Genomic DNA, 13,644 nt, shown 5'->3' with positions numbered 1-13,644 from the left:
TTTATCGAGCCCATCTGTGCATGAAATATTCCCTTGGTATCTCTAATTTTCTTGAGGAGATCTCTAGTCTTTCACATTCTATTGTTTTCCTCTATTTCTTTGCACTGATCACTGAGGAAGGCTTTCTTATATCTCCTTGCTGTTTGGAACTCTGCATTCAGATGCTTATCTTTCCTTTTCTCCTTTGCTTTTCGCTTCTCTTCTTTTCACAGCTATTTGTAAGGCCTCCTCAGACAGCCATTTTGCTTTTTTGCATTTCTTTTTCTTGGGGATGGTCTTGATCCCTGTCTCCTGGTCAATGTCATGAACCTCTGTTCATAGTTCATCAGACACTGTCTATCAGATCTAGTCCCTTAAATCTATTTCTCACTTCCACTGTATAATCATAAGGGATTTGATTTAGGTCATACCTGAATGGTCTAGTGGTTTTCCCTACTTTCTTCAATATATGTCTGAATTTGGCAATAAGGAGTTCATGATCTGAGCCACAGTCAGCTCCCAGTCTTGTTTTTGCTGACTGTATAGAGCTTCTCCATCTTTGGCTGCAAAGAATATAATCAATATGATTTCGGTGTTGACCATCTGGTGATGTCCATGTGTAGAGTCTTGTATTGTTGGAAGAGGGTGTTTGCTGTGACCAAACATCCTCTACATTTGCTATTTGCTATTCCTCTATGATACTAAGTGAAAAACAGTTAAATATAAGGTTAACTCTGTGCTAGGATTATAGCCATATAAAAACATGTCTTTGTGTAGATAGGCCCTGAAAGGGAACTGGAGAAAATAAACACATTTGTATTAGGGAGCCAGGAGGGTGGGGTTTAAGAAAATGTTTATTTCTTTTTCTTTTTTTCCTTTATTTATATCATACTGTTTGTGCAATACCAAGTTGTTAGGGAGAAAAGAAAAAAAGAGAATTCACATTCGCAGCCCCTCACTTCCTTACCTCACTCCTCATGCTTCAGCCACACTAAGCCTCCCATTCGTCTCGGACATGTCTGATCTTTACTGTGGCTCTGTCCTTTGTATATGCTATCCTCCATCACTGGAATGCCCTTGGCTCCAACACATTCTCTGCCAAATTCTTCCTTGTTCTTTTTGTTATTGTTGCTGTTCAGTCGCTAAGTTGTGACCCCATGGACTGCAACACGCCAGGGTACCCTGTCTTCCACTATTTCCTGGAGTTTGCTCAAATTCATGTCCATTGAGTTGGTGATGCTATTTAATTATCTCATCCTCTGCCACCCCCTTCTCCTTTTGCCTTCAATCTTTCCCAGCATCAGGGTCTTTTCCAGTGAGTTGGCTTTTTGCATCAGGTGGCAAAAGTATTGGAGCTTTAGTTTCAGCTTCAGTCCTTCCAGTGAATATTCAGGGTATATTTCCTTTAGGATTGACTTTAGGTTTGATCTCCTTGCAGTCTAAAGGACTCCTCAAGAGTCTTCTCCAGCATCACAATTTGAAAGCATCAATTCTTCAGCACTTAGCCTTCTTTATGGTCCAACTCTTATATCTGTACATGACTACTGGAAAAACCATAACTTTGACTATATGGATCTTTGTTGGCAAAGTGATGTCTCTGCTTTTTAATATATTGTCTAGGTTTTTCATAGCTCTCCTTCCAAGGAACAAGCATCTTTTAATTTCATGGCTGCAGTCACTGTCAGTAGTGATTTTGGAGCCCAAGAAAATAAAATCTGTCACTGCTTCCACTTTTTCCCCTTCTATTTGGCATAAAGTGATGGGGCCAGATGCCATGATCTTAGTGTTTTAAGCCAACATTGTTCTTTTTAGTCCAGCTCTAATGTCCCCGTCCATGAAGCCATGCTCATGGAGTCTCCCTGGAAGAATGGGTCATCCCTTCCTCCATCCTCCACTACTCCCAGCTTTGACTTCTGTTTTAGCCAGCAAGGGGCCTGACACATAATGAGTTATTGCTGGAGATCACATTGTTCCCTTCTGGTGACCATGCCTTTGCAAGGAGGTAGCACCTTCTGTCAAGAAGTGGAGTCTATTTCTCCCCTCCTAACTGGCCCATCCTTGCCTCAAGACTCAAGTCATTCCCTTCAGTTCATTCTCACTGTAGCCAGTGATTCTTTTCATGTACAAGTCTGATTATATCCCTGCTTAAAATTCCTCAGTAGTTTCCCACTGCTTTGGAAAGCAGTCTGTATGTCTTGATGTCACAGTTGTGGCCCTGATGGAGCTGGCCCTGCTTGTGTTCTCAGCCCCACCTCTCTTAACAGGTCACCCTGAGGAAGTTGCCTCTGCTGGAACATAGCCTCCTCTCCATCCTTTCAGTTATTTTCTGCCTAACTCTCAGGTTTCAGACAGACTGCATCCATCTCACCCCACGCCCTGCGACCGAGTCAGTGTGTGCCCTTCCTGTGTGCCCAGAGCATCCTGACAGTCTAACCTCGGTCACAGCTGTCCCCATTACTAGGTTGTGGCTATATTCCCAGTGTTGTACAGTAAGTCCTTGTAGCTTATTTTTAGTTGTACATCTTAATCCCTTACCCCTATTTTGCCACTCCCCCTTTCCTCCCCCCACTGGTAACCACTTAGTTTTTCATATCTGTAAATCTGGTTTTTTGTTATATTCACTAGTTTATTTTCTAAATTCCACAAGTAAGTAATGTTAGACAGTACTTGTCTTTCTCTGACTTACTTCATTCAGCATAATACCGAAGTATATCCATGTTGCTGCAAATGGCAAAATTTCATTTTTCTTTTTTTGTGCATATCTGTTACAGATTTTTGGTTTATAGTTACTGGGAGGTTTATATATAGTAACCTCTATATGTGATTAAGTTGCTGATCGCTTAATTTCAAATACATTTTAACAACCCTGCTTTTGTACTCTCATCCTATCACAATGACTGTTTTGACATCATATTTTGTATCTAAATGTTTTGTGTAGCCCTTAACTTTTTATTGTGGATATAGATGATTCTGCCACTTCTTTCTTTTAGCTTTCCTACCAGCTTTGTGTGTGGATGATTTCCTGCCTTTATTGTATATCTGCCTTTACTGGTGAGCTTTTTCGTTTTGTAATTTTCATGTTTCCATTTGTGGCCTTTTCTTTTTCACTTAGAGTTCCTTTAATGTGTCTTGTAAAGCTGGGTTGCTGGTGCTGAACTCTTGCTTTTGATCTCTGCATAAAATCTGAATGAGAGCCTTGCTGGGAACCGTATTCTTGGTTGCAGGATTTCCCCTTTCATTAGTTTTCATGTATTATTATCACTCCCTTCTGGTCTGCAGAGTTTCTGTTGAGGAGAAGTCAGCTGAAAGACTTACGGGAGTTCCTGCATGTGCTGTTTGTTTCTTTTTCCTTTCCGCTTTCCGGTTTGTCTCTTTGGGGCTGTGCGGGTCTTTGTCGCGGCATGCAGGCTCTCCTCTCACTGCAGCGCGTGGGCTGTCCGGTTGTGGCACGCAGGCTTAGTTGCCCTGTGGCATGTGGGACCTTAGTTCCCCGACCAGGGATGGAACCCATGTTCCTTGCATTGGAAGGCAGATTCTTAACCACTGGACCACCAGGGAAGTGTTCCCCCCGCCCCCTTTCTGCTTTTAATAGTCTCTCTTTAATTTTTGCTGTTTTAATTACAGTGTGTCTTGGTATGTTCCTGTTTGGTTTAATCCTGTATGGGACGCTGTGCTTCCTGGACTTGAATGACTGTTTCCTCTCCCAGATTAGAGAAGTTTTCAGCTACTGTCTCTTCAAATGTGTTCTCTGCCCCTTTCTGTCTTCTCCTTCTGGGACAACTATAATATCAGTGTTAGTATGCTTGATGTTGTCCTAAAGGTCTCTTAAAGCATCCTTCTTTTCGTTCTGTTTTCTTTTTCTGTTCAGATTCAGTGATCTCTACTACCCTGTCTTCCAGCTCACTGCTTTGTTCCTCTGTATCATTTAGTCTGCTTTTGATTTCCCCTAGTGTATGTTTCCGGAGAAGGCAATGGCACCCCACTCCAGCACTCTTGCCTGGAAAATCCCATGGGTGGAGGAGCCTGATAGGCTGCAGTCCACAGGGTCGCTAGAGTGGACACGACTGAGCGACTTCACTTTCACTTTTCACTTTCATGCATTGGAGAAGGAAATGACAACCCACTCCAGCGTTCTTGCCTGGAGAATCCCAGGGACGGGGGAGCCTGGTGGGCTGCCGTCTATGGGGTCGCAGAGTCGGACACGACTGAAGTGACTTAGCAGCAGCAGCAGCAGTGTGTTTCATCTCAGTTATTGTATCTTTCAGCTCTGGTTGTTCTTTATATCTAACTCTGTTAAAAACTTCTTTCACTTTGTATGTCCATTCTTCTCCCTAGTTCTTTGATCATATTTATCCTGAACTCCTTCTTGGGTAGATGCCTATCTCCACTTCACTTAGTTGTTTCTCCTTAGCTTTTATCTTGATCCTTCCTCTTGAACTTATTCCTCTGTCACCTCACTTTGCTTAAATTGCTGTTTGTATGTTTATGTATCTGGTAGGTTAGTTGTTTCCACACCTTGGAGAAGTGGCCATCTGTAGGAAACGTCCTGTGTCCCAGCAGCCCACTCCCCTCTTGTCACTCAAGCTATATGCTCTAAGGTTTCCCCCATGAGGGCTGTGTGGGTCCTTCCATTTGGCAGGCTATGAGGACAGTCTGGCAGGCTTGGGTAGCACCCAGTCCAGTATGTTGCCAGGCCCTGCCTTATGTGGAGGCTGCAGGCTCTTGTTGGCAGGGCTACGTCACGAGGCAGCTGACTACAGAACCCCAGGGGGCCCTGGGACCAGTGCTGGCTCACTGGTGGAGCCACGGGCCAGAAACTCCATGACTGTAGCCTGCCCACTGGTGGGTGAAGCCAGGTCCTGAGGTTAGTGTCAGACTACTGGCAGGCAGAGCTGGGTCTTGGAGTCTGGTTGCAGGGCACCAGGATCCCAGAGCTGATGTCAGATCACTGGTTTGCGGGTGGGGGGCGGGGGTAGGGGGAGGGTGGATTCTTGACACAGTTGGATGGAGTCTGAGATGTCCCAAAGTTTTGCTGACCTGCTAGTGGACAGGGCCAAGCTGGTCCCAGGGTGATCTCCTGTGGTCCAACTGGGTCAGGAGGCTGTGGGATTATGACTGTCTTGCCTCTGGTGTCTGCCTCCTTGTGGGTGAGGCTGGCCTAAAGGTTAGAGCAGGCTTCATGGTGGTCAGGGCTGGGTTCCAGGGGATTCTGGGACTGGTGCCTCCCACTGGTGGGTAGAACTGGGCACTGGGCCCTCTAGTGGGTAGGGTAGTGTCCAGAGGCAGCTGTGGGCTCATGAGGCCTTTAGACAGCTGTGTGCTGACTGCTGGGGCTGCATCCCCTCCTAGTTAGTTCCTTGGCCTGTGTCCCAGCAGTAGTGCCTGGAGGCTGTTGTGTGGGGCCAGATCTTGGTGATGATGAGCTAGAGGAAGGAATCCACAATTTGGGTGCCCAGCAGCACCAGCATCCATGTGGTAGAGGCAGCTCCCAAGAATGGCTGCCACTCATTATGTTTCCAGGGGTGCTACAGTTGCCCCCCTCCCGTCCCCAGGAGACTCCAAGACCAGCTGGTAGGTTTGCCCAGGCTCCTTTCAAGTTAGTGCTTTTGCCCTGGGTCCCAGAGTGTGAAATTGTGTGCCCTTTAAGAGTTACGGAGAAGGAAATGGCAACCCACTCCAGTATTCTTGCCTGGAGAATCCCATGGACAGAGAAGCCCGGTGGGCTAGTCCGTGGGGTTGCAAAGAGTCAGTCACGACTAAGCAACTGCCACATCACTTATAAGGGTTGTCTCTACTTCCCCCAATCTTGTGGGACTCCTGAAACCAAGCCCCTCGGGCCTTCAAAGTCAAATGCTCTGCAGACACATCTCCCCAGTGCAGGAACTCCTGTGAGAACTTCTGCAATGTAATTCTCTAGCCTGTGGGAGCCTGCCCCTCCTATCTTGTTATGGTTCCTTCTTTGTATCTTTAGTTGCAGATGTTTCCCAGGAGTTTCCCATCTTTTTCAGTGATGGTTGTCCTACCAGTAGTTGTGATTTTGGTGTGTTTGCAAGAGGTCAGCTCAGTTCTTTCTACTCTATCTTGGCCGATCTGTCAGTCTCGAGCATTTTGAGATTCAGTTCCCAGTTACTTTTAGGGGTGGTATATACTTGGGTTGCTGTGGATGGGTGTGTTTTTGTATTGAATTGTGTTCTGCATATTGCCAGTGTACTGAAATGCATTTGATTTCTGTATACTGATCCTACATCCAGCGCCCGTTTATGTTTTTGGATTTGCTAAGTGGAAAATCAGTCTGTGAAAAGTGAGTTGTTTCATCCTTTTTGGTCTTTTCACCGTACTTTCTTTTCAGTCTTACTGTGCTGGGGGGTGGGGACAATGATGAAGAGTGATCCAGGATATCCTCATCTCACCCCGATCTTGAATGGAATACTTCAAACATAATTTGTGAGGTAAGGGTAGTTTCTTTCTGTTCCTAGTTTGCTAAGGGTGTCTATGGTTTGTTGTTGAATTTTACCAAATACTTTTTTGCATTTATTGACATAATCTACTTCAGCTTTCCATCTGTTACTGATTATTTGTGTTCCTCTACCTCCTAAAAGATGAGAAAATAATGTACAATATAAAGAGAACTTTGAGATCCTTTTAGTGCTTGCCTTTGTAACACGTACTGGCTGGTACAGGGAATAACCCTGAAAGGCTATTATTTACCCAGCCTGATGCTCCTTGCTTGCTTTCAGGCCAGGCAGTAGACTGTTCCCAGTGGGTGGGGGCTGGCAGAAATGTTGGCTGAGGGAGGCCAAAGGAGCCCTGCCCTATCGGGGCAGAAAACACAGGCCCAGGAACTGAGAACACGAGGGTTCTAGAGGACACGTGACACAGTTGCCAGACTGGGACACGTAGGCATCTCTTCTCCACCTTTAGACATGGCCAGGTTTCCCTGCCATGTGGGGATCCCCTTCCTAGAGCCTCACAACTAGCCTTGAGTGGGCAGACCCTCTCCTAGAGGGCCACTCAGAAAAATGGAGATAGTAATTTTTTACTTCCAAATTTCAGGCTCCAGCAGAACACTGATGAAGAATAAGTCCTCTCATAACAGGTTTGCCAAATGGCAGTCTCCGGTATGAAGATATGAGCTTGCCCTAATGACCTAATCATGCACTGAACCACTCTATCCACCATGTAGAGGATCTTCAGGCCCAGGGAAGCAGGCTCAGGGGACAAGAGGCCATGACTGTTGTCTTCACACCTCTACATGGCTGTTCAGGGGTAGAAGAACACAGAAGTGTGACCACAAAGGGGACAGACCAGGACCATGAGGAGCTACAGGAAGCAAAGAGGCTGACTTAGTACAGGGAAGAACCTTCACAGGGATTCCCCTGGTGGGAGGGGGCTGCCCCATCACAGCAAGTGGGCAAAGACCCAATGGCCAGCTGGCAGGGACTAGAAATGCTGGGACAGAACTACTGACCTCCAAAGTCCCTTTGAACCCTGGAACATGCAGCAACACCAGCTATAGAAATGCCGGGGTTTACCTGAGGGTCAGGTTGGTCAATGTGATGTTTTGGGTCAGGACTGCTGGGTTCGGCATCATTCCACAGGCTCAGCTGCCCTCTGTACCAATGACTTCACACCTTTGGTCCCCTGGCTCAACCTGCACACTCTCCAAGTGGTTGAGAGCCCTTGGGAAGTCTGTGCTCCTGTTTTGCTAGCTGGATCAGGCTACGAATCTGTACTGCGGGAAGGTGCCAAGAGGCCATCAGAGCCCTCCAACATGGAGAGGGGTGGAAGGAGTGGAGCAGCCATTCAGCCAGCAGTGTAGCACAAATAGGGACTTTATTGGCGGGGCTCGGGAAGCTGCGGCAGAGCCGAGCATGCAGGCTGTGAGGGCCTGGACAACTGCCAGGAGACGAGGGACGAGGGGACCAGCCTCTGCTTGGGGCACGTTGTCCCTTTTCAGTTCTTAGAGGCAAGTGTACAGGAAGAGGGTTCAGCACTTCACAAACTGGTGGGCGACCTCGTAGATTCCCACAGACTCCTGAACCTTTTCGTCATAGTCAGTCCAGTCCTGTGGGGGAAAACGGCAGTGTTAGCCTCACGAGGTAGCCTGGGACAGCATGCGGAGAAGAGAGCTGGCACTTAAAGGCACAGCTCAGGCTCTAACTCAGACTTCAGGAACATGTCTGACCCAGGACACAGAAAGACTGCTCAGATCTGAATTCCTGCTCCTCTAGCTTTGTGATTTTTTTTTTCAAGTCCCTAGCTTTCCTGAGTCTCGGTTCTTTCCTATTTTAAAAAAGGGAACAATAGATTTTATGTTGAACGTTGAAAGAAATGAGTAAACACATATAAAAGTACTTGGCATAGTGACAGGCACATATGAGAGCTCACTAAATCCAGTTACTGTTATTAGGTGCTATGCAGATTGAATTTTTTGTCCTTCCTTCTTCTGAGGCCTGACCACAAGCCTTCCCCATCTGCAAGGCAGTAACCTGTCCAGTGGTCCAGCTGACTCTTGGTATTCACAGTGGTTAATGTTCTATAAAGTCCCCACAAGCACTGAATTAGTGAATATTGAACCATTGCTCCCAGGGGAAATACAGGTTAGGTTCCTGGGAGCATCTGATCACAGTATTTTCTTCAACCAATCAATACATAACCTTGTTTCATGTATGTTTATGTTTAAAAACACCTTATCTAAATAATATACATATGTGTGTGTACATGTATGTATATAGTTGATTCATTAAGACTGGACTCATGGCCAACAGCACTGTATCTCACGCCTAAACAAAGCTTATCCAAGATGTATTTTCTCCAAAAGGCACATCCCAGCCTTCCTGCATGTGATCACTAGGTAGCGCTTTAGCACCGCACGTTGGGTTATTGTAGAAACCAGAATCACCAACAAAAAGCTCAAAAGTGTAGAGGCAGCATCTCGCTGAAGAGCCTTGTTCACCGAAAGGATAATTCCCACCAGGTGCCGTATAGCTCCCCACAAGGCCGCCAAGTCCCGTACCTTCTCCTGTAGATTAATGTCACTGAAGACTGTCCCCGATTCCACACCCTCGGCAGCAAACCCGGCCTGCATGTGACAGGAAGGCAGCAGTTAACCGGGGGGAAAGGCACCAGTGTGGCAGGTGGGCCTGGCCGGGGAACTCGGCCATCTCACGACCCTCTGGCACAGGACACAGATGCAGTGTGGGATACTGTTCTGGAATAACTACTGAGATCCCAGAGCCTAGCAGCTGCCTTGGGACTAAGAGTGGTTTCTCCAAATTAGAGCCCTGGCCTAGAAGGCAGGAGGTGTTGGGTAAACCCTTCACCTGGTTTTCTGAAAGACCCCAGGCATGTCACTTCCCTTTCTGGACCTGTTTTCTTACTTATGAAATGGGGATAACAATATAATCTCTTTTGCCTACCTCAAAGGGTTGTGAGGTGAAAATGCTACACAAATCTAGTGCCATGAGCACTGGCTCTGGAGTGGATAGATGTGCGTTCAAATTACTGCTCAGTGTTTACTAACTGCTTCCCCTGAGCAAGTCACAATATCTCTGAAGTTCTTTCCTCATCTGAAAAACTGGACGAATAAACCTCTTAAGGTTACTGTGAGGATTAAGTGAGGTAACATTAAAAGTAACAAGTTTGGTGTCTGACATATATTAGCTGTTTAAGAGATAACAATGATTACCCTTAGGAAGGAGAATTCCTACTCCATGGTCTCTGCAGGAAGCACAGTTCTGCTGCCACTTCCTGCAGTATCCACCTTCCCCAAATATACAGGTTCCCTGGGAAGACAGGTACCTGGGGCTGGAAATCCACTGGTTCAAGTCCTCGACACTCAAACTCTACTATCGTCTTGAACTTCTCGTTGTCTTCAGCCTATAAAGGAAGTATGAGGAATCAGGCCCAGCGGGGTCCAGGATGATCCCATGGCCCCTGTGAGCCCAGAATGGGCCTCAGGAGCTACTCATCTCTCTCTGGAAGAAGGCCACCTTGGCACTGGCTCATCGTGAGATCTTTCTGAATGTGGACTCTCGGGTTGGGGCGCCTGGATGAGAGCTCACACACAGTTCTGCTTCTCTTCCTTTCTGGGCCTAAGATTGTCAGATGGAGCTGAGGAACCCACTACAGCTTTATCGTGAGACTCTGAAGTAGGTGTAAAGTGCCCAGCATAGGACCTGACACTATGGTCAATAAATGGTAGATAAAATTATCAAAGTAAAAACTATGAGAAGAATATTGAGGTATAAGGATTCCAGATCATCCAAAAGGCCTTGGTACACTTAGTATGGCCTTTTGGTAACCATCTACTATGCTGTCAAGGCGGGGGCTGACTTAAGACCTTTGAAGTGGGATATGCATGTGGAGGATACTCACTGAGTGGAGTGGTATAACCAAAATTTGTGCCTACCTGACCCTTGGGTCCATATGACCCAGGGACTACACCTACACATTCATTCTCATTCATTCACTGTAGAAACACTTCCTGCATGCCCAAAAGTGCCTGTCCTTGGTGTAGTTTTGTTTCCTGGTCTGTCTCTTTCACTAGATTATGATTTACTCGAGGGCAAGTCCTTATGTGATTTTTTTAACTTCAGGACAAAGCTGAGAGTTTGGCATAAGGCAGGCATTTTTCAAAAACGCCAAATAAGGAATGGATAAAGACAAGTAATTGCCCTTCTTTAAATACACAGACCCAAAGCATACATTCCCTCCCTCACTTCTGGACTAATACACTACGCAGTAACATAAATAAATGTCTAATAAAATCAGATAGCAAGGATGGATGCACCATTCAAAGGACTATCCCACCCATGGATGCAGAGAAGGCTCAGTAGTCCTCTAAGATATAGACAAGGCAAGTGTTCCCAGTGTTGGAAACTGAGTGGCCAGGTTGGGTCAGAGGTCGTGTAAGCTCCCACAGCCCAGCACTTTTAAGAAAGCACTACAATAGTCTGGTTATGAGTCTTTTTCCTACCAAGCATTCAGGCAGTGTAAGGTGGATTGACACAATGAATGAACCAACAAGTCAGCACGTGCATTCAGTCCCATAGCTCATCACTCAGGTGCAGATATAACTCTAGAACACAGGCCTCCTAGTTCCCAGCTTTGACCTAATCCCACCATGCCTGCCACTGCAGCGGGAAACTTACATTGTAAGATTTGATGGTGCTGCTCAAAATCTCTGAAATGTAAAAGAGAAGACAAAGTTGATTTGAGTCCACATCCTGGCCCTACCAGGTACCCAGACGGTGCTCTGTGCAAGAGTCTACTGTAGAGGCTTGGGTACCTCAGGCCTGGGTCCACCCACAGGTAACATGAGCATGCTCTCAGGCTGGTACCAGAAAGCTGTGGGCCAGCCTGGCAGAGGCAGTATCCATGGCCTACCTACCAATGGAGTTTTCCCTCGAACACAGCTTGCACTTCTGGACCATGGAGGCACTGCCACGGCCTCCCTTCAGTGCCACACTGTCCTGGCAAGCAGGAAACAGAACCTCTAGTCACGTATCAGTCAGCTGTAAGGGTCCTCAGGAACCCAGTCCTACCACTTATTATCCGGTTAAAGAGATGAATACCCAGACAGGGTGAGGAACTTGCCAGGACAAGAATCCTGGGGAGGCTTCTTGAGACTGAGAAAAGGACTACCCCTTGATTTTGAACTCTTGCCTCACATCCCAGAGCCTATTGTTCCCAGTGTTGATCACACCAATGCCTGCCCTCCCAAACCACAGAAAGTGGGGTCCAAAGGCCAGAGAGCTTAGGGCCACAGATCCCTGCCCAGAGACCTGCGTGTGTTTGTGTGTGGATATAGTGGTGGGGGGAGCAGTTACCATCAGCCGAATGTACTGCCACTTCTCTGAAATCTCACCACAGTTGCCACATTTCATCTTGAGGGGAGGGAAAAGAGTATTAGTAAAGTAGCTGGCTCAGCTGGGCAGATGCTGAGGGAAGGGCAAGAATGGGGTGAGACGAGCAGGCTCACAATCTTATCAGCCATCTAAGGACACAACCAGACTAATCTCTGGGCAAAGTGTTTCTCATGTTGACTGGCCCATCCTCCTCTAAGAAGTGCTCAGTCTGGCTACGGATTCAAGGCTCATGTGGTACAGAAATGGCTTCAAAAGTCCCCACAACACCCACTGAGTTAGGAGCTTCCTCTGTGTTCTCACAGGCCCTGGAGGTTGCTGGTAGAAATACTTATCACTCTGTTGCTACTCTATTTCTTTGTCTCCTTCTCTAAATTCTGCTTTTTGATGCTCAGTCGCTCAGTCCTGTCGGTCAGTCGTGTCTGACTCTTTGCGACCCCATGGACTGTAGCCTATCAGGCTCCTCCGTCCATGGGATTTTCCAGGCAAGAGTGCTGGAGTGGATTGCCATTTCCTTCTCCAGGGGATCTTCCCGACCCAAGAATCGAACCCGGGTCTCCCGCATTGCAAGCAGACGCTTTACCGTCTGAGCCACCAGGAAAGCTTTTTGAAGCTAGAGACCATCAATTCCTCAAGTAAGACCTGGCACTCGGGCTTCAAAAAATTTGAAAATAACGGTGGTCAGAAGGCTTCCTGAAAAAGGGATTTTTCCAGGTACTGAAGGATACTGGGATTTAGACAAGAAGGAAAACAGATGAGAAGCTCCGGAATGTGGGAACATGAAGGGCCTCAACTGCTCAAATAAGGCGAGGACATCTGTAGACCATGCCACTAGGGTACCAGATTTACAAATATGGGTTGGGGAAGTAAGGGTGGAGCCCCGCACAAAAATAAAACCTAATCAAGAAAAGAGGTGAAATTATTCTTACTAAATAATCATAAGATCCCTGCAAGTAGTCTTTCATTTAGTGTCTGTTTACATACCATGAAACATTTAAAGGAGGGGAAAATTACAAAAGGAACTTCAAGACACTGCTAATTAAGAACTAATCAATAAACTTTTAAAAAGAAAACGTAAAATTCTATCCAGAAGAAAAGTGAACATTTAACAAACATTTTTCATCTTGCCCCAGAGAAAGCTCCTGTTCACTACTGACCTCAGGATGGGAAAGTTTTACGCGAGCCGGGCCTTGGCGCCCAGAAATGCCTGCAGCCTAGACGTCTAGACCCCCGCCCCTCCAGCCTTACCTTCAGGTACCACCGGAAGTCTTCGCCCACTGGCCGGAGGTTGGTGACATTCTCCAGCGTGGCTTTGAGCTGCAGCGCGATTTTCTGAGAAAGGGCACCATGGCGACTGCGTCAACAGCGCCTCCGCAGCCCCTGCCCCGCCCCTCTCCTCCCTTCCCAGCACGAGCTTTGCTTCCCGGCCCCTTCTCAGCAGAAGCCCACTCTCCTCAATCCCTGGTGGCGCGATCTCCTGCCTCCTGGTTCTCGCCACCTCCCCGCTCCTGCCCTGTTAGCGGCTCGCTTCCACTTACCCCCATAGCAGCCCGGCCCACCCAGCGCTCGCTGCGGTCACCGCTTTGCGGCTCGTCGTAAACGGCGGGCGCTGCCTGCGCACCCTCGGTGCGGCTCTGGGCGGGGCCTGGAGGCGGGTGTGCGCGGGCCGCTGCTTTCCCAGTGGCGCCTGGTCTTTTAGGCAAAGCCATCTTGAGGTAGTCTGAGACCGCAATTAGCCGGTGTTCAGACCCGCGGAAGGCTCCCTCCAGCAATCGGTAATTAGATATTTACCGAACGG

At 47.4% G+C, this 13,644-nt stretch overlaps 1 protein-coding gene across 2 annotated transcripts; it reads right to left on the bottom strand.

Annotated features, from left to right (window-relative positions):
• Nucleotides 1-7,793: 7,793 nt before the first annotated feature.
• On the bottom strand, nucleotides 7,794-13,570 carry CZIB (CXXC motif containing zinc binding protein). 2 transcript variants are annotated; one of them, XM_006063809.3, is made up of 8 exons: nucleotides 13,385-13,570; nucleotides 13,095-13,178; nucleotides 11,811-11,867; nucleotides 11,372-11,453; nucleotides 11,133-11,164; nucleotides 9,781-9,858; nucleotides 8,996-9,061; nucleotides 7,794-8,044 (listed from the first exon to the last, which is right to left on the bottom strand). In XM_006063809.3, the coding sequence occupies exons 1-8, from the start codon at nucleotides 13,553-13,555 to the stop codon at nucleotides 7,967-7,969; spliced, it is 648 nt and encodes a 215-aa protein (XP_006063871.1). In that variant the 5' UTR covers nucleotides 13,556-13,570; the 3' UTR covers nucleotides 7,794-7,966. The 2 variants fall into 2 exon arrangements, with proteins under 2 accessions (XP_006063871.1, XP_044800934.1); XM_044944999.1 differs by lacking the exon at nucleotides 11,811-11,867.
• Nucleotides 13,571-13,644: the final 74 nt, after the last annotated feature.

The sequence above is a fragment of the Bubalus bubalis genome, chromosome 6 (genome assembly GCF_019923935.1).
Source record: "Bubalus bubalis isolate 160015118507 breed Murrah chromosome 6, NDDB_SH_1, whole genome shotgun sequence".
NCBI classification, from domain to species: Eukaryota; Metazoa; Chordata; class Mammalia; order Artiodactyla; family Bovidae; genus Bubalus; species Bubalus bubalis.
The sequence above is the reverse complement of the archived record's forward strand: the minus strand, read 5'-3'. Positions and strand labels throughout refer to the sequence as shown.

Bases quoted from the DNA above. Each gene is read 5' to 3' on its own strand.
- CZIB (XM_006063809.3), bottom strand. From the start codon at position 13,555: ATGGCTTTGCCTAAAAGACCAGGCGCCACTGGGAAAGCAGCGGCCCGC. The intron at 9,062-9,780 runs GTACCTGTCTTC...TGTCACATGCAG, and splicing joins CAGTGGATTTCCAGCCCCAG to GCCGGGTTTGCTGCCGAGGG. The intron at 8,045-8,995 runs GTACGGGACTTG...TTTCCCCCACAG, and splicing joins ACATTAATCTACAGGAGAAG to GACTGGACTGACTATGACGA.